An 18450-nucleotide genomic window follows, 5' to 3' on the forward strand; every position below is an offset into this window, starting at 1 on the left:
TTAGCAGCATTGCGAAGTGTTCACCGCAACACAACGTCATGGAAGTACATCGGCGGCGTCCGAAGATGGAAGCAATGCGCATATGATTGAGGAAAGAGAAGAAATGAAGAGGCAAAGGGTGGTGTTGTGAGAGATGGGGGGAGGCGCAGTAGAGGGTCGCTGATGCATGGCGGGGTCGCTGCGGTGCGAACGGCAATCAACATAGCCAAGGCTGTTGCGAGGCTGAACGCCATTCACGTGGCAAGATATTGTTGCTAACTCGAAGCGGTATCCATGAAGGTGGCAATTGCGCGGCTGTGAATTGCGCAAGCGCGCATGTTGTCCTGCGGTTTGCCAGCGCATAGCCGGTGAACCGCTGGAGGAGTTCTGAACGGGAGGCGCAAGCCCGAACGTCTCGCCAACTATGCGGCACATGAACAGGAGGATGGGTGGCGTAGACTGCGCATCTCAGTCTGCCGGTGTATGGTCGGCGAGAAAGTGGAGGCATAGCATTCTACACTTGTAGTCCGGACTGCTTGTGAAACCAGGAGCGTGTCACGGAATTGATATGACCATCAACTGGTATCAAATGCATTGGGTATCGCTATATCCGCTCCTTCAATCTTCTCGTCTAATCGTACAGTCTCAAGACACCGTTCAAATCACCCGCAATCACTTTACTCGTCTCCCTAGGGTGCCACTGTACTGATAGCACAGGCGCATCGCTGGCCGCAATCTTGTGATACATCTTGCACGTCTTCCAGTCCCAGAAGCACAGATAGCCTCCACTGTCACCAGAGCTGATGAACTGCCCATCAGGACTAATTGCCACATCTGGCGCATATCCAGCCACATTGTGTCCTCGGTAGCTCTTCTTTCGATTTTGTCGGAAGCGGTCCGTAGAGCTGTATACGGTGATTTGGTTATCGGACGATTGGAAGGCCACGTATTTGCCTGACGGATGGGGCGAGGAGCGGACCATGGAGAACATGTAAGGTTCGGCGATGAACTTGATGGGTACAGGAATACCGTATTCCCAAGCGCGCAGTGACTTGTCGTCTGATGTGGTAATGAAACGGCGGTTCTCGTCGCAGAAGGTGATTGTGTTGACAGGTCCGAGATGGTGGTCGTATTCTTGCACCATCTCTCCGCTTCTTGTGTCGTATTGTAGGATCTTCTTGTCGCTCATACCGGCCAAGAACTCGTGTGGTGTACTAGGGTTGATGCGCACAACATGCGGTGTTTTTCCAGTTGTAAACCTGTTCAAGCACTTTCCAGTCTCTGTATCCCATAGCTTCATGTAACGATCGTAACTAGCGGACACGAATTGTGTGCCGCTAGGATTGAAGTCAATGTCAACCACCGACTTCGTATGCCCCGAGTAGGTTCGCAGGAGCTCGCGTTGGTGGTAGACGTCCCATAGCGCAATCTTCGAATCGGCCGAGGCGGAGAGTAAGAGGTGACCACTGTCGGGAATGAAGCGCACTTGGGTAATCGACTTCGTGTGGTATTTGTAGGTGTGAATGAGCTTCTTCGGTATGAAGCTCTTGGGCTCGTAATCGCCGGTGAGTTTGATATCGAGGTCTGTGGGGACATGCATGTACGTCCGTCCCTGGTAATCGTACTGCTGGCTACCGACAAACTCGCTCGTCTCGCCTTCGGCTTCGGTATCGCGGTAGTCTGTGCCAGCGAGCTTCTTTTGCGCGGGTGCAGCGTTGTCGACGATCTCATCTTCCTCGTAGACTATCTCCACTTCGACATCCGATCCAAACTCGTCATCTGAGGCAGCGTCTGGCCTCTCTTCCTCGTACTTTGCCCAGGGCCCCTTGTATGCGCCAGCACCGGTCACAACACTCGAGTCGCCCTTGCCCTCTCGCTTCCTCTTCTTCGATCCCGCGCCTGACTCGATTGCACGCTGTCCTTGACGGAAAGTGTGGTCGCTGATGTACGTCTCTGCAGCGAATCCGGTTGGCACCCTGCCCGAGCCGCCGGCGGCCATCGTAAATGTTTTTGCTTCTTCGGGGGTTGAAGCAGAGTCGCAGCAGGTTTAAACGTTGGCGACAACTTTGGTAGTGTCGGTTGAAAAGACCAAGAAGTGAGAGGTGAGGACTGATGGGTTTGGTGTTGGAGTTGGAAGCTCCCAGCGCGCTGGAAAATGTGGGTGACTAAGCACGGACCATGTTGAACCATGTATTGCGCATCATGCGCGGTATTACATGTGAAAACTGGGTTTCGTTCACGGGAGCTAACATAACGCTATCATACCCTATCATGACATAAAGTCGTCCAATCGCTTCCTGTATACGCTTCCTGCCGCCAAACCCATCGCTTTGGGTATTCCACATTATCTCAAATCAACAACCATTCATGTCCTCCCACTAGCAATATGCGTACGCGTGGCCCGTCTACCTGAGCCGGATATCAAGTGCACTTATCCGCCAATCTTTAACTGCTGTTGAATTCCTGTCTCGCGGTTCACTGCAACCACTACAACCACAAAGGTCCCCACGATCAAGACGAAGGCCGAGGTCCCCACCTAGTGAGACTCGTCACGGATGAGGGCGACAATCATGCTGTAGAGGTAGAAGAAGAACATGAGCAGGTGGAAACCCAGTTTGATGAAGGACTCCTGCGTGTGTGTTAGCCTAACTCCCTGGACTATAGCATACTCTCTTATCGTACCTTCTTGTGCACGTTGAGCTTCCTGAAAATCTCTGTCGCGTCCAAAAGATGCTGGTTCTCAAAGATTCTGTTGCTGTCAGCATCATCCTAGTTCCATGTTATAACCCTGGCCTGTGACGTACTTCTTTCCATTCCAGGCCAACAGAGGCAGGTTCAGAATCAGCGCAATCCAGTATCCGTTGATGAGAAACAGGAAGGTCAGGAAGGCGTGGACGGCGGCCTCGGGGATGATGTAGGTGTTCAAGCGGTTACAGAGATCAATGGGGTTGATGTAGTCGCTGGCGCAAAATTAGCATGTGCTGATCAAGGTACAGGCTGTATCGCAAAGGACGCTCTGCCATGGGATGATGTGTTTGGGGGCCGCTTACCATTCCAGATCGCTGTACATGATAGTGAAGAAGACTTGTAGGAACAGGTTGACGGCATTTATCAGCACCGCCAACAGGTACAACCATGCTTCGCCCGTCATTGTGAAAGAGTCGTCGTGTGCTGCGTAGCACGGCTATGGCGTGTGAAAAAGGTGGAAGGTAGACTAGCTGTACCGCCAGTAGGCTCCTGTGTACGAATGAACAGATAGACGATAGATGTTCAGGACTCGGATGCGGTCGTGTGTTTGCAGGCTGCCGAGCTAGAACGCGGGAAGCTAGCTTGTGCGCGGGGCCTAGCTAGAAGTTGCGATGACGTGGGTGGGTTGTGGATCGACAAGACTGTATAGCGATAGTCGAATCCCGAGGAGCAACGGCGGCTGGCAAGGTCCTTGAGATTCTGGTCGGAGTTAGGCAAAGATGTCTGGATGACGTTGAGGCGGAGACTCGATTGATTCCCTGGACAGCGGGCGGGCAGGCACCGTTAGCGTCATCCGCCTCGCTTGCAGGTGTGCGATGAGCGGGCCAACATCGTCCGACCGAAGCTTAACGGAAGATGAGTGATTTCACAGAGGTCAAGACTGTTCGCCGACACGAAAAACGAAACAAAACGTCATGTGCAGAGACACAAATGCCAGCCATGTGTATAGCTACAACGTCCATCACGATCATACGCTGACAGAAACAGCCCACCACTTCTGTCAAGTGCCAAGTAGAGCAATGCCCCGTTTTGCTGACCCACGCCACGCAATGCATTAATGATGGTGGTATCGTGAAGCAATATGCGACCCTAAATGTCCTCACTTTTCTCCTAAGCAGCTGCTTTCGCTTCGCCGTTCGTCTCCCCATTTGTGGTTCCCGGCATCTGCACCGGACCTCCGGGCGAGTCTGGTAGTCGCGCGGTCAGGACCTCTACGCCATCCTCTGTCACGAGTAGGGTGTGTTCTGTGCCATGTTAGTTTTGAAAAGGGTACATGGGCCAATGGAGACGGGGACTAACCGAACTGCGCCGTCAAAGAGCCATCCTGGGTCACACTGGTCCATTCGTCGGGCCACGTCTTGTCCCTGTACGAACCAATACTGATCATGGGCTCGATGGTGAAGCACATGCCAGGCTTTGCCGTGCCAACTGCCTTGTTCTTGGCGTAATGGGGAATGTTGGGCGCACAATGGAATAGCTGGTTGACACCGTGCCCGCAGTACGTCCTGATCACGCTGCAGTTCTTGCTCTTTGCGTGCTTCTCAATGACGTTTCCATATTCACGGAACAATGTACCCGGCTTGACAATCTCGATAGCCTTGTCCAAGCACTCTCGCGCCGTCTCCGTTACCCGCACCGCATCTGGATTGGCCAAAGCCTTGTCTCCGATGTAGAATGTTTCGTTCAGATCCGCATGGAAACCGCCGTGGTAGACAGATATGTCAACGTTCAAGATGTCGCCGTCTTTGAGCACACGCTGGTCGGGGATGCCGTGGCAGATGACCTCGTTTAGCGATGTGCATACAGACTTCGGGAAGTGGCAGTAGTTGAGGGGTGACGGGTAAGACTGTTGCTGTTAGCACATCTCTCTGTCTTGTTACGACTGTCGCTCCTCTTACGTCGCGCTCAATGGTAGCCTTGTGAACGATCTCATCGATGTAATCGGTAGTAACTCCAGGCTTTGCCGCCCTTCCTGCAATGTCCAAGATCTCTCGGCCGAAGCGGCACACCTTGCGCATCGCGTCTTGCTCCTCTTTGTTCAGGATCGTGATCTTGTTCCGGTTGACAAAGACCTGCTCTGAACGCGGTATGCCATCCTTGGCGTAGTCTGGGTGTCTAATGTGCTTGGGGACTTCGCGGCGCGGCGAGAGCGGGTATACGGGTCTAAGAGGGCCGGTGTACGAGTACGTGGGGAATGGGTTGTAGTGACCCGTAGCTGGATCCGGGTGAGAAACTACTTTTGGCGTAAAGATGTTTTGGAGAATACTACTTTGTGACTTGTGGACCTTCTTGTGCTCACTCTACGGGGCCGTTAGACTGTTTTGTCTGCAATGTAAGAGCAATCTCACTATATACCCAGTTGCGCTTGAAGCAGTCCTGCGAGCAGAAGTAGCTTTCTTTTCCTATCTTCTGGCAGTTTGGACATTGCAGAGAGCCGGCATCGTTTTCGCAGTCATCGCCTGAGCATTTGCGCGGGGCGTCCGTGGCCATCGCGTGTGGTGGTGTAAGAGTAACAAAAAGTGTGGCTAAGGCGGGGAGTGGCCTATATTTTCTCAGGCTTTGCAGTTTATAGCGCGCTGTAAAACTGTCCGTGTCGAGTAGCGGGTTGCGCACAAAAGGCCTGGTGGAGCGCTCCTCTCGTTCGACCGCCGCATCGTCAAGTTGGAAATCGCCGCAAGGGTCCAGGCCGCCGACCGCCGATCAATGATTACTAAGTATCGGCTAGCCATAGGCTGCGCTTACCTTTTTCGGTCTTGACGTCCTCCATGAGCCCTACTTTGCCATCCTTACTGAGTTTTTGACTTTCTGGTAATGGTTTGATAATTTTTACCCGTGGCTCACCTTTCTCTTCCCTGTAGAGAATGGGGTTTCGCCTCTCTTTTCTCTCACCCCTCTCCTACTCTCCACCTCACACCACCCCGCCTCAGAACACGCACTAGTGGTTCCACCATCTTTTGGCCCATCGTCGCTTCCAGTCCCTCGCACCATGACGCAGAAGGTAGTCGTAGTCGGGGCCGGGCCAGTTGGCTCGCTGGCGGCGCTCTATGCGGCTGTGCGCGATTATGAGGTAGAAGTCTACGAACTAAGAGCAGGTAAGACATGACCTGTGAACCATCTCGGTTCTAGCGAATACCCTAACGTCAGCCAGATCTACGAGACCCTAGAACTGTACCACTAAACTTTTCAAAGTCCATCAACCTTGCTCTCTCCGAGCGAGGCATAAACTCCCTTCGCAAGACCGGACTATCCGACCTTGCCGATGCAGTACTGGCAGAAACATTTCCCATGCATGGTCGCATGATCCATTTAAGAAAGAATGGAGAGTATGTTCGACAACCGCAGATTTATGATGCCCGAGGAAGAGTGAGCATGATTCTATTGTTTAACCTGATTTTGTGCTGACTCGAGTAGAGCTTGTTGGCTATGGATCGAACGGGTCTGAATAAAACTTTGCTCGACCATTTAGAGGCCATGCCGAATGTAAAGCTTATGTTCAACCATAAGTTGGTCGGCGCAGATTTTCGAAAGAAGACCGCATGGTTCGAGCATCGGACTAAATCCCCCGAAGAGCAGGGCGACGAGTTCGAGATCAACTTCGATCTTATGATCGGTGCGGACGGTGCACACTCCGCGGTTCGGTATCACTTGATGAAGTTTGTTCCCATGTCGTTCCAGCAAGAGTACATTGACAAGCTCTGGTGCCAATTTCACGTTCCACCCGCACCTAATGGCGATTTCCGCATACCTCCAAATTACCTACACATCTGGCCTCAAGATGATTCCATGTTCATCGCACTTCCAAACCTTGACAAGACCTTCACATCTACGCTGTTCTTGACTAGAGAAGGATTTGAGCAGCTGGACGCATCTGGAAAAGTCGTTGAGTACTTCGATGAGAAGTTCCCGGGTGTTGTGCCAGACCTCATTACGGAAGACGACCTCCGCAAGCAGTACACATCTAACCAGCACCTGCCTTTGATCTCAGTCAAATGCACCCCATACCACTACGAAGATTCTGGAGTCATTGTAGGAGATGCTGCGCATGCTATGGTGCCATTTTACGGTCAAGGGATGAACGCTGGGCTGGAAGATGTTCGCGTTCTCTTTGACTTCATTGACAAATATCCCAACGAACGGTCCAAGGCACTAAGTGAATATACCAAAGAGCGAACTCCTGACGCACACGCCATCAACGATCTTGCCATGGGCAATTATCGCGAGATGGCAAGTGATGTCAAGAAACCGCTATATCTTTTGCGAAAGTGGGTGGAAGAGCAGCTCTACCTCTATATTCCAAGCGCTGGCTGGGCTACCCAGTACTCGCGAGTCACGTTCAGTAACTTGCGATACTCCAAAGTCATCCAGGCGTCACAAAGACAGGCCAAAATACTGCACAGCGTGGTTGGATTGGCGCTTGCTTCTGTCGCCGTCACTGGGTTCTGGTTTGCGAGATCCGGCGGTGCACAGCAGGCGAAGCTGGGTATCATGAGGTCAATTTGTGTAGTTGCGCAGAAGATGCAAAAGCTCACACAAGGTTGAGTTTTGATGTTAAAAGCATGAGCGACGGCTTGCACACGGTCTGTAAAATTATGTCACTTTTAGGCGTCAGTTCCCGTTTGCGCTAACGCAACCTGATACCATATACGATTTCGTTACACCAGCGGTCTATATTGCCAATTTCCGCAGAAGTTGTTCATCACATTGAAGACATACCCTGCTTCTTGGTCTCCATGTCGGCTGCTCAAAGTTCTTTCCGCGGACCGGCAACCGCTGCCTTAGGGAAACTACATGGGGCAGGTGGTAATATCAACATTCTGTCCTCGATTACCAGACCACATCTTGTCGCAACATTGTGACGATAAGCTTCCCAGCGCCACAAGCGGCAAGCCACGTGAGCTCCGCGTGGGTGTATTACTGCCCCACAAGCGAAATGTGGGGAAGCGATTCGGAGCGAGTGCATGTTTTGGCGCTCGCTTGCGGTGGCATCAACACTCGGTGTACTGCATCTGGGGTACACACAGTCGATGTGGTTCACGGTCACGATCATCTCGCTTACGCGCTTTCATGAGCAGTACATTTTCGTTACAGCCTTCTTGTTGCAATCTGGCATCAACCCCTTTCACATTTGCTGCATGTTGAGTCGGAATACTGCTATCTTCATAGTCGCGATGATGTCTCCTAGGTCCGTGGCAACGCATCTCCACTTCTTCGATACACAAACCTATCTATCCTTCACTTAACACACTATGCGGATAAATTCACCAACCTCTCACAGTCCACGCAACGCGCATCACACTATCACTCACGACCTTCCAGAATCAGGATTTTCACCGGACCCGGAAGGTCACATTCAGCAAGGAGGTTTCGACACTGCTTGGGTGGTAATCATAGACTTTTCTATGGATGGAGGCCCGCACTCCAGAAGCCTCAGAACCTTACACCCGGGTCACAGTGAAGTCAGTCACGCGTGGCAGTAAGGTCTTAACCTGGATAAGCTGGTTGCTATTCTAGTTTATCTTGCACGCGTGCTTGTATATCGCCCCTTTGTACTTTATGCTGTGTTTGTCGAGTGGATGGATCTCCAGTGCGCCAGCTTGGCGAGTCTCGATTCGCTTTTATTAAGGCATCTTGTCGCTCCAAATCTTACTTGTGACACGCACAATATTTTCCACTCCTTTGAAAGCCTCAAATTATTCTCGTGCTGCTGTTTCTCTATCTGTAGACTGGACAAAATATTGTAGATTGGCAAAACGGTTGAGATGCATTTCACCTACGGTCTTGCGGCTTTGGCTGGCCTTGGTGAGTAACTTTGACTTACACAAAGTGCGATCCCAACTAACGATGTGTAGCTCAAGGATGGCCAACTTCAGGATCACAACGTCTAGCGCCTCGCGCTGTGAGCTACAATGACCCGGAAACAGGCTTCACATTCTCCGAGACGAAAGCAGCTGCAACGCTCAGCTCCAATATCATCTACCGCATAGCACAACCTGCCAACGTCCTAGCGGGTCAGCCCTACGACGTGGTCCTCCAAGTTATTGCGCCCAACTCTCTCGGTTGGGTCGGTCTCGCCTGGGGCGGCAGTATGGTCCGGAACCCCCTCACAGTGTCATACCCCAACGGCCAAAAACCCACTGTATCTTCGCGATGGGCTACGTAAGTCACTTTTGTCCAGCGGTAGGCAAATTGCTTTCTGATATGTGCGATAGCGGCCACTCCACGCCTCAGCAATACCCCTCTGCAACCTACACGCCCTTGACAACTGGCAACAAGTCAAACAGTACACACTGGCAATACACCGTCAAATGCACCGGCTGCACTACATACACCGGTTCATCCGGTACGGTACGCATCGACCCCAATGGTAGCAAACGTCTTGGTTTTGCTTGCGCGCAGGGCAAAGTGTCGAACCCGTCTTCGACCAGCGCAACGATACCGGTGCATGATGTGTATAACTACATCACGCATGACTTCTCTGCGGGCGCGAATCAGGATTTCCAAGCACTGTTGAGCAAGAATGGGGTTGCGAGTACTGGAGAGACTGGAAACCTCACGGGGAGGATTTAGATCTGCCTATAGTGTTTGGCTTATGTTGTAAGGTGTAGACTCTGGAGGAGTGGTTGATCGGAGTTTTGTAGATACTGTTTGCGCTTTCTATGAACATATCAGGCATAGCAGAAGTCTGTGTTTTCCTTGGAAAACCCTTGATGGTGCGATGGGGATTTTGGGCTGCTTTGTGCTAGAGCTCTAGGAGAGAGGTTTATAAGCGTGTTCAGTTTGACTTGCTTAGAATGATCGAACCACTCTCGGTGCATCATCACCAAATCATGTGAGATATCTATGCTTGTGGAGTTCGCAGTATTGCTCTTGAATAGCTAAGACTTTTCGAGAAATACATGGGCCGACACTCCTTGCACAACAAGGCTAGGCGTGGTGATAAGGAAGGAACAGGACGCGACTGCAGCTGACAGTTTGTGAGCAACAGCATCACGAACATGTTACATGGCAAAAAGCACAGATATAGCAGCAGCGACGTGCATTCGTATTGTCCTCCGCAATCTACAGAATTATACAAGATGATGCCAAACGAGTGCTAAGCAGAAAGAACCACATGAACCCCTTCCAGCATTAGGTGACCGAGCGTGTAGCAAGTGATTCGCCGTAGCCATAAGATAGGTGCAAGGACCGATCGCATCTAAGCCTTGATGGCCATGTCACCAAGCGGCATCTCCTTGAGCCCTGTAATGCATGTGTTAGCTTCGCCCTGTAGTCAAACAGATTGGAAATGGGGTACTTACAGCCGTCGACATCTTCGGGAGCCTGCTGCTTCTTCTTGCAAGCGTTGTATTGCGCAGGCTGCTGGACGGTAAGACCAGCCTTGGGGCAAGCGGTGTTGAGGTTGCAGTTGTTGTCCATAGCCTTCTGGAGAGAGTCGCCTTCCCAACCGAAAACGTAGTCGCCGTGTGCAGCAGCACCGCTAGAGGTTCATTGTTAGCTGTGTTCGATCTTGCTGGAGACAAGCGCTCCTAGGTGAGAGTTGAAAAGGCGGATAGACTTACCCGATGTTCATGCTGTAAACGAAAGGATCGGAACCATCAGTGGGCCACAAGCTCTTGTCGGCAAACTTGTTGACATCCCACATCAGCTCGTACATGACCTGAGGAAGCTTGACTGGGTGGGAGGATGGACAGGCGCCGCCTCCGTTCGCACCTGAGCCTTGACCGTAAGCAACGTGACTCTGATGGTCCGGCGAGTCAAGGTTCTTGCCGTCCCAGCAAGTGGGAAAGATGATGGTCTGGCGGATGAGCTTGCACTTGGGGTCTTTGGGGATGGCGACGGTATCACTGCCGGAGCAAGGTGCACCACCGACGAAGGTGCTTTCAGAGGGGGAAGTCCAGCAACGATGGCAGATATTGGAGAGCTTGACTTTGCTGGGGTCGGTATTGGTGGCTGAGCCGGCAAGCATACGGAATCCCTTCTTGAAGGCTGTGACTTTGCCACTTGGGATGTAGTAAACGTCAAGACCGCCGTCGTTGATGAGCTTTCCTTGCGGTCCACCATTTCCGATCTGAGTCATCTGTCAGTGATGTGTCCTGTCGTTCTCTTCCTCAACATCATGTCACATACCTGGGGCACACGGATGTACGTTCCTAAAGGATGGAGGTACGAAGTCAGTGTATGTCTCACATGCGTTGTGCGCTATCAAAACTTACCGTTCTTTGCCTTGAAAAACATGACGGCGGTCCAGTAGTTCGACTTATCCTGGACGAAGCTGCAGGATGTACACTTTGAAAGCTGCGCGGGATCGTTTGCAGGATCCATCGTGATGTTGAAAGCGTCACCTCCGACGATCTGATGAAGATGAGGCGTATACTTCACACCGGGGTTGACAAGGGGATCTGTTCGTTCGACGACAAGCTGCGAGCAAGCAAATCGCAACATGTTTTGCGCCGCAACATTTCCGGCAAGGGCCGTGGCCGCAGCAAGTAAGGTAGCCCACTGCATCGTGACTGGCGATTATAACGTGGTTTTCGACTCGTGAAGATGTGAGTGATACTCGACGAAATGAACGATGATAAGTGAAGAGACGCAGAGCTCACAGCCTTATTCCGTAGTAACTTCTCTTATAAACAGAACGTGGAAGTAATCACCGATTTGGTGTTGTCCACGAGGACAACTGCCGGACCACGGGGAGATTCTGATCGATCAATCCTGCAAATTATGGGTCTAATATAAGGTGGTATAATGATTGGGCTGGGGAAGCTCGCGACGCATATTGTTCGCCCACTTCGTAAGATGAACCAAAGAACAACAAATTCTAGAGGGTGCACTGGGAAGAAGTTGCAGCTTATCACTTTCGCTATCAAATCACACAGCTGATTTGAGCACCGACAAGCCCGGATGCCCGGGTGCAGGCTTTAGATTTGCCGCTCATGATATTACGCCTGTGACACTGGTGGCAAAGCACCCTTATGATGTATTTTCCAAGGCTCTTGGCTTCCATCCGTCGAACAGATAGGATTCGGTGTAGTGTAGGCCAAAGATTCCTAAGAAGAGAGTTTGCAAAGAACAAACGATTGATAGTCCGTCTGCTGAGGAGCTGGTAGGGCGCTGCAGCGAATCTGGAGACATCTCAAGCGCAGAAAGTCTTAAGTGTGAGTGCCATCAACCGTGTGCAGACCATCAGTGCGCAGAACTTCGTCAGTCGCATCTACTTACAGCGTGGGGTGGGGATCAGCATTACAATCCAAATTAACGTGGGTCATCGACCGCTCGAACATGCTGCCGAGGGGGTCTGCATACTTGGATGCTCTGGAGCTTCCATATCTTTTGGGAAGGAACTCATGGGTGTAATTTTGAGGCTGATTGAGATGCGAAAATAGTTTGGCTCTCACGTCGGCGATATTACGTCGTGCGAGCGGTGCCTTCGAACCTCCGGGCTGACTTTGGTGTCAGATTGATATGATCGCGCAGTGAACGTGCGTGGGAATAAAGTGTTGGAAAACAGAGGCACCAAGCATGATCCACTTTCCAGATCTTGGGGCTATATGTGGTGGTTAACTCAAAGCACTTACGAACTTTCGGCTTTGTTGGAAGCACTACTGCGCGCCACCAGATGGCCAGGACAAACTGTGCGTTTATGAAGACACGCCGTAGACCGTCAAGATGTCATGCATTGGAACCACACACTTGTCTCGAAAGTCGTACGGCGATGGGGAATTCTAGTGGCGCGTCGTCGCTGGCATGTGGAACGATGAAGTCGGAGCAAGGTTTGATGAAGTCTGCGGGGCGTCGTTGCTTGGCTCTTCACTCCGGAGCAGGCGCTAACACCCATGTAGTAACGCTCTCCTCACTGCATGGAAAATCATCCGTGGAGACCAAGCTTTGCTTCTGTTCCATGACCAAATTCATCTATCGTTCCACATGCAGAACGCCGATCGTGGTACGGTCGCCTTTAGCCGCGACCAGTATAATCAGGCCGACGTCCTGAGTTGTCCTTTGCAACAGCCGACATATTACAAGGTATTTAGATTGGCACCAGCTGACGAAGGCCCCTTGCACTCACTCGCCGGCACTTCAGCCACGCGACTCCCCGTCGTGCAAGGCAGTTCGTGTGGGGTATCGCATGGAAAATTGCCGAGGGTAAGGGTTGCACATCTCTGGATATTGCGGCTGAAGTAAGAAATACCATAGTGCATTGTGGGACGATTGCACATGTGGAGGAGAGGCACAGTCCTTGGTAAAAAGGAACACTGGTGAATACAAAGAAGAGGGTTGGCTCTGTTTATTTAAAGGACGTGATACACGTGTGCCAAATCGCACAAAGTGGCGGACGTAAGTATGGTCTGCCCAAAATTGCCACTGATGCGGACTGTCTGGTAAGCCAATCTCTACGACGATACAATGCCGAGTGAGCCAAGCAACTGTCATCTTTAAAGAAGAATAAGAGAATCACCAAGCAATCTTTGCAAGCAGGCCGTTGGGCCATCGGCGCACGCAAAACTTTCTTGCCTCATCGATCATGAGCAATCCCATGCCAAAAGCAGCCGGAAGGAACCAGTGCTCGACGGATATCGTCCTCGTGTCGATAGTGTCCTGAAGAGATGGAATATAGCAGAAAATGAAGACAACAACAATGGCGAAGACCATTGCAGGGAAGAGTGACCAGTTCTGAGTCGCTTTGTTAAAGATCGGCGGCTGCTGGAAGATGCTGAGCCTACGGGTGCGAGTAGCAAGTAGGTTGAATATTTGCCTGCCAGTTATGTCAGCCGGTTCTAAACATCACTTGCTCGTTCAAACCTACATGATTACCAGTGTAACGAAGTAGACACTGGAGGCCTGGTTCGCGATTTCCGTGACATAGTCCGGATCGTACTGTTCGTCATACACACCAAACTTCAGCCACATTGCCGTGAATGGAACTCCTTTGCGCTCCATATACCAAAAACTCATGGTAAAGGCTAGAAAGCACTCCAGCAGACCGACGACGAAGTAGGCATGAAAAATGAGTCGGGCGTTGACCAGTCGGTCTTTCTTGGGGTTGCGGGGAGGCCGAAGCATCAAATCGGCCTCTGGCTTTTCATAGGCAAGAGTGATAGCGGCGGCACAGTCGGTGAGACAGCAAATAATGATCTGAATAGCGTTAGCTTACCAGCATTCGTCATCAAAAGGAGAAGTGCTTACCATGAGAAAAGACGACAGGATTTGCGGAATTCCGAATGCGACATTGGTAACGACCGGCCACAGCTCACTGAAGCTACCTGCGGGAAGCAAGTAAACAATGGTCTTCTTGAGATTGTCGTAGACGAGTCTGCCGTATTGAACAGCCTCAATGATGGCGGCGAATGAGTCGAGAAGAACCATGTCAGCAGCTTCAATGGCGATGTCCGAACCACTACCCATGGCGATACCAATGTCTGCGGCTTTCAGCGATGGAGCATCGTTGACACCATCACCCGTCATACCGACAATGTTATCACGGGCCTGGAATTCCTTGACGATACGAAGCTTCTGTTCAGGAGTCGTCCTCGCGAACACAATCTCCTGATACAGGCAGAGTTGATCCCACTGCGCCTCGTTCAGGGTAATGAGTTCTGGCCCACTCAAGACAATCGACTGTTTCGTAGTGCCAATCTTTCCACCTCGATCAAGAGCGCTGATGTCGTCTACCAATGCAGAGTTCGAAATGATGCCGCACTCTTCGGCGATCGCCTGGGCCGTGAGTTTGAAATCACCAGTCACCATGAAGATTCGGATGGAAGCTCCTCGAAGAACACGCACTACCTCTGGGATCTCGTTGCGGGGGGGATCAACGATACCAACGATGCCGACAAACGTAAGACCCTCCCGGGCCGCGACCATCACTTCTTTCTCAGGATGGCTGGAAAATGGCACAATGGTCGGCTTACGAGCGAGGAGTATGACGCGCTTGCCCTGGCGGGACCAACTGTCTTTGACGGTTTCGATACGAAGGCGTTGGGCGTCGGTAAGCTCCACTTCTTCTCCTTTGTCGTTGAGGAGAAGGTCGCATCGAGGCAGGAGGATATCAGGAGCTCCCTTGACCATGAGAGTGGCATTGTTGCTCGTTGATGTCTGGCTGGCAGGTGTCATAATTCGGACCATGAACTTGTTCTTGCTGTTGAACGCGATCTCGAAAACCTTTTTCCAGTCGCGACGTAACTCAGCCACTGAGCCGAGGGTTTCAGAAAGTCGAAGTATCGCTTGGTCTGTGGCATCGCCGTTGATCTTGCGTTCCGCGATAGGCAAATGTGACGTAGCAGCGTCAAATTCACCAGAATTGCAGAGGCCACCGAGGATACGGACGTGGTCCATGATGCTTTGCTTAGGTTTAGAAAGCACCGCGAGGTTCTTCTCAGACCGAAACACCGCCATCATGTCGCGCGCGGCATCCGTGGTATACTCTTCGCCCGCTGCATAGATGTCCGTGGCCACCATCTTGTTCTTGGTCAACGTTCCAGTCTTGTCAGAACAGATCACTGAAACGGAGCCCAGTGTTTCGACAGTCTTGAGCGATTTGCAGAGAATCTTGTTTTTGCGCATGATGTTGGCAACAATGGTCAGGCTCGTCGTAAGTGCAATCGGTAAGCCTTCGGGAATGACTAGAAAGAAGCAGTGAAGTCAGCACACGTATGATGGATGTACGGATTGGTAGTGTGTTACATGCAACAGCGCAAGACACACAACTGACGATGAGAAGAGGCACGTCGATCCAAGTGGGATGAGATTTCCTCAACCATGCTGCCCTGAAACGCGTAAGTACAGATTCTTCAATTCGTAAAGAGCTAAGCATAGACATGTCGCTCTAGACCAACCACAAACATACCAGAGAACAACGATGAGAATCACGACTGTGGTGATGAAGAGTGAGATGATGAGCACAAAACGCAGGATCTCCTTTTGCAATGGTGTCATGCCTGTCTTTGGGTCCGAGGTAAGCTTTGCGATGCGACCGAAGATGGTGTTGTCGCCAGTGGCAACGCACACACCCAAGCAGGAGCCTGAAATGCAGTGTGTTCCTTGCAAACCGATGTTGTTGGTCTCGAGATAGTTGTCTTCAGTTGCTTCGACGGTACCTATGACAGGCTCGGATTCACCTGATGTATGTTAGGCTTTGTACCTAGGTTTTACACGTAATACTGACCAGTAAGGATTGCGCGGTCGAACATGGCATCACTGGAGATGTCGACGAAACGAACATCTGCAGGCAGCTTGTTGCCCTGCTTGATAACAATGACATCGCCAGGTACCAGGTCCAATGCTGAAATGCTGGCATGTGATCCGTTGCGCATAACGATGCACTGATCAGGCAGCATGGTTCCGATGGATGCCATCACCCTACTTGTCGACCAATCTTGCCATGCATTGAAGGCAGCTTGTATAAGCCAGACAGCAAGCAACACACATGCAAGTGCCAAGTTGGCAACCGCTGGCGGGTGACCAAGAGGCTTCCACGCGATGAACACCAGTATACCGGCAATCACGAGGATGCTACCAAAGCCACCGAAGAAATAACCTATGAGCTTCCAAAGCAGACCCGAGGGTGGAGGTGTCATTTTGTTCTGGCCATGTTCGTTGAGGCGACGCTTTGTCTGATCTTCGGAAAGTCCCTGCTCGATATCGACAGAGAGGCGACGACACAGCTCGTGGACGGCGAGTGTATGCCATTCGAGGTCAGCTAGATCTACAACGACATGTTTAGTACTAATAGGTGTGCTATGCATGAGTGAACTTACCAACGGCAGCCTTCTCTTTGGCTTTTTTCACTTCGAACTGTTTCTTATGCTGACCCTCATCGATCTCAATGGAAAGCGTGCGGTCTGGGTATCAATTGGGAAGGTCAGAACTTGTCTCACAGGCGGTCCATCTGGAGGCATCTCTTACAAGTGATAGGCAGCGCAGTCTCGGGCTGGACAGTACGAGCTCCTCCAGCACTGCGGATGGAGAGACTGCCCACACTGGACCGTCGTGACAGGTTACGCTCATGATGACGTTCGTGCGTCACATATCCGTCTTCTTCCTCAGGAAGGCGGAGCTCTCCGAAACGGACGCGAGGTGCCGCCTTCTCTTCCTGATCCATGGACAGACGTGTCGCTGTCGTGGGCTAGACACCAAATGAAGCACCACAAGGAATGTGCGGAAAAGAGGTAGAAAGCGAGAAGAGAGGTAGCACAAGACTCATGGATGCATGAACGGCGACTTATACTTTGACGAGTGGGAAGATCATTTGCCGTCATGACAGGCAGCGCGGCTCTGGCAGCTCTGGCAACGCGTCAAACACGTGCTCGTTCGCTCTGGGAGGCGTTTCTAGCACGTAAGAGATCCTCGGAAAGCTGAGCTACATGAAATTACACCAAAAATGTGGTACTAGAGCTTTCACCTCTTTGTCATAATTGAGTTGAAGCGATTCGACGCACAAATACCTCATACAATCCAAGACAAGACCAGGGTGCTGCAACAGGTAAATCGCGGCCGTCAGAGGTATCCCGCCGAAGCTTTTCCCACGTGAGCATGATAATCCGTTGGCGGTGGTGTTGTTCGGGACCGTTGATGGTTAGCCGTGAGCGATTTTCGAACACGTACACAGCCACGCTGCGATGCAAGAAATCAGGCTTCTGCCGGTTCAGCCTATGACCATGCGCGATTTTCGACCTCACCCTCCCTTGAATGTAGTCATCTCGTTTCAAAAGAAAGGGGCATGGCTTTCCTGGCGCTTTAGTGAAGTTTTGCAGTGGTGAGCGACTGCCTGTTGAAGCAACCCGGGTTTGTGGGCCCTCTGAAGTCCCACCGGCATGTTCATGTTCCAATAACAGCGTCGTATCGGGGGTCGCGCGAACGAGCATTGCAGGCGTGTTTCGAGTGAACTTGACGGCAATGTGGGGGACGATGGAATTTGTTTTCGCATTCGCTTAGGCCGTCTACGTGTGTCTACATGCTGAGTTTCGAGCCCCAGAAAATCACCGTGAGTGCACGTGGATGGCCGTTCATGCAGGCAAGGTTCGTCGCGAAAATATGTGCAAAGCCATCAAGTTCATTGAGAGGTGGCACCTCAGGCAGAGTTGTGGGTGGTAACAGAGGATGCCCGCTCATGGAAAGGGGCGGCTTCTCCAAGCTTCCAAGGTTGTCTGTGCGCAACGAAGTTCCCCCGAGCCAAGAGACGCCGACCTGGAGCACGCGAAGCTTACCACCACGTATGAAATCCCCCTCGCAATGAACACCCACCACACAAATGTACAGTCACAGACCACGAGCATGTCAGACTGGCTTTCGGAGCTGTTGGATTGGTGTATGGCTATGGTTTTGTTTCGCTGGAGCCTGTCATCTGGGTCACCGCTGTACCGTGGTGCTCGGCGTGGTATTGTGGGTGTCGTGAAACCGACGAGTCGAGGTATTCGTGCGCAAGTATATGAAGCTGCCTGGTGTTGCTGGTGTATTGCTTTTTCAAGCACAATATCACAATGGCAGCTCTACAGCTAATGGGACAGTCACAGCCCAATGCAGATGCTCAGTCCGCCACCTCGGAACGGCATAGATATGTTCATTGTGATTGTAGGTGTATTCTTTGGGAGCGACTCTCAGGTGCTGCAGTGAGGACATACACATCTAGATGAGCCCTACATCTTTATAAATTCGTTGGAACTAGATCCGGCTCTTTGCTTTCAGTTCACCTGATTGTAGGGTCTTGTTATGGGCAGAGGACCTTTT

The 18450-nt window shown here is 51.5% G+C and overlaps 7 protein-coding genes across 7 annotated transcripts; 2 read left to right on the forward strand and 5 right to left on the reverse strand.

Annotated features, from left to right (window-relative positions):
- Window positions 1-610: 610 nt before the first annotated feature.
- ACET3X_005388 (uncharacterized protein) lies at window positions 611-1978 on the reverse strand (the record flags this gene model as incomplete). The annotated part of the gene is made up of 1 exon (XM_069451588.1): window positions 611-1978. The coding sequence occupies one exon, from the start codon at window positions 1976-1978 to the stop codon at window positions 611-613; it is 1368 nt and encodes a 455-aa protein (XP_069307432.1).
- A 220-nt stretch (window positions 1979-2198) lies between these two features.
- Window positions 2199-3446, reverse strand: ACET3X_005389 (uncharacterized protein). Its single transcript, XM_069451589.1, has 4 exons — window positions 3030-3446; window positions 2784-2939; window positions 2662-2728; window positions 2199-2608 (listed from the first exon to the last, which is right to left on the reverse strand). Exons 1-4 carry the CDS (start codon window positions 3128-3130, stop codon window positions 2516-2518), a joined length of 417 nt encoding a protein of 138 aa, XP_069307433.1. The 5' UTR covers window positions 3131-3446; the 3' UTR covers window positions 2199-2515.
- Window positions 3447-3660: 214 nt separating this feature from the next.
- Window positions 3661-5362, reverse strand: ACET3X_005390 (uncharacterized protein). The gene is made up of 5 exons (XM_069451590.1): window positions 5083-5362; window positions 4997-5027; window positions 4626-4942; window positions 4027-4573; window positions 3661-3971 (listed from the first exon to the last, which is right to left on the reverse strand). Exons 1-5 carry the CDS (start codon window positions 5215-5217, stop codon window positions 3838-3840), a joined length of 1164 nt encoding a protein of 387 aa, XP_069307434.1. The 5' UTR covers window positions 5218-5362; the 3' UTR covers window positions 3661-3837.
- A 351-nt stretch (window positions 5363-5713) lies between these two features.
- ACET3X_005391 (uncharacterized protein) lies at window positions 5714-7266 on the forward strand (the record flags this gene model as incomplete). Its single annotated transcript, XM_069451591.1, has 3 exons — window positions 5714-5819; window positions 5876-6090; window positions 6139-7266. 3 exons carry the CDS (start codon window positions 5714-5716, stop codon window positions 7264-7266), a joined length of 1449 nt encoding a protein of 482 aa, XP_069307435.1.
- Window positions 7267-8486: 1220 nt separating this feature from the next.
- Window positions 8487-9294, forward strand: ACET3X_005392 (uncharacterized protein; the record flags this gene model as incomplete). Its single annotated transcript, XM_069451592.1, has 3 exons — window positions 8487-8526; window positions 8577-8883; window positions 8937-9294. The coding sequence occupies 3 exons, from the start codon at window positions 8487-8489 to the stop codon at window positions 9292-9294; spliced, it is 705 nt and encodes a 234-aa protein (XP_069307436.1).
- A 628-nt stretch (window positions 9295-9922) lies between these two features.
- ACET3X_005393 (uncharacterized protein) lies at window positions 9923-11232 on the reverse strand (the record flags this gene model as incomplete). Its single annotated transcript, XM_069451593.1, has 5 exons — window positions 9923-9966; window positions 10026-10204; window positions 10287-10795; window positions 10855-10877; window positions 10941-11232. The coding sequence occupies 5 exons, from the start codon at window positions 11230-11232 to the stop codon at window positions 9923-9925; spliced, it is 1047 nt and encodes a 348-aa protein (XP_069307437.1).
- A 1773-nt stretch (window positions 11233-13005) lies between these two features.
- ACET3X_005394 (uncharacterized protein) lies at window positions 13006-16919 on the reverse strand. The gene is made up of 8 exons (XM_069451595.1): window positions 16630-16919; window positions 16482-16565; window positions 15890-16429; window positions 15572-15842; window positions 15409-15491; window positions 13912-15347; window positions 13532-13860; window positions 13006-13480 (listed from the first exon to the last, which is right to left on the reverse strand). The coding sequence occupies exons 1-8, from the start codon at window positions 16823-16825 to the stop codon at window positions 13180-13182; spliced, it is 3240 nt and encodes a 1079-aa protein (XP_069307438.1). The 5' UTR covers window positions 16826-16919; the 3' UTR covers window positions 13006-13179.
- Between the last annotated feature and the right edge of the window lie 1531 nt (window positions 16920-18450).

This window comes from Alternaria dauci, chromosome 4 (genome assembly GCF_042100115.1).
Source record: "Alternaria dauci strain A2016 chromosome 4, whole genome shotgun sequence".
Taxonomy (NCBI): domain Eukaryota; kingdom Fungi; phylum Ascomycota; class Dothideomycetes; order Pleosporales; family Pleosporaceae; genus Alternaria; species Alternaria dauci.

Bases quoted from the DNA above. Each gene is read 5' to 3' on its own strand.
- ACET3X_005394 (XM_069451595.1), bottom strand. From the start codon at position 16,825: ATGGATCAGGAAGAGAAGGCGGCACCTCGCGTCCGTTTCGGAGAGCTC. The intron at 16,566-16,629 runs GTAAGAGATGCC...ATTGATACCCAG, and splicing joins GACTGCGCTGCCTATCACTT to ACCGCACGCTTTCCATTGAG. The intron at 15,492-15,571 runs GTATGTTTGTGG...TACGCGTTTCAG, and splicing joins ATTCTCATCGTTGTTCTCTG to GGCAGCATGGTTGAGGAAAT.
- ACET3X_005390 (XM_069451590.1), bottom strand. From the start codon at position 5,217: ATGGCCACGGACGCCCCGCGCAAATGCTCAGGCGATGACTGCGAAAAC. The intron at 4,943-4,996 runs GTAGTATTCTCC...ACCCGGATCCAG, and splicing joins GAAGGTCCACAAGTCACAAA to CTACGGGTCACTACAACCCA. The intron at 3,972-4,026 runs GTTAGTCCCCGT...AACATGGCACAG, and splicing joins CTCTTTGACGGCGCAGTTCG to AACACACCCTACTCGTGACA.
- ACET3X_005389 (XM_069451589.1), bottom strand. From the start codon at position 3,130: ATGACGGGCGAAGCATGGTTGTACCTGTTGGCGGTGCTGATAAATGCC. The intron at 2,729-2,783 runs GTACGTCACAGG...TGACAGCAACAG, and splicing joins TTGGCCTGGAATGGAAAGAA to AATCTTTGAGAACCAGCATC. The intron at 2,609-2,661 runs GTACGATAAGAG...ACACACACGCAG, and splicing joins AGCTCAACGTGCACAAGAAG to GAGTCCTTCATCAAACTGGG.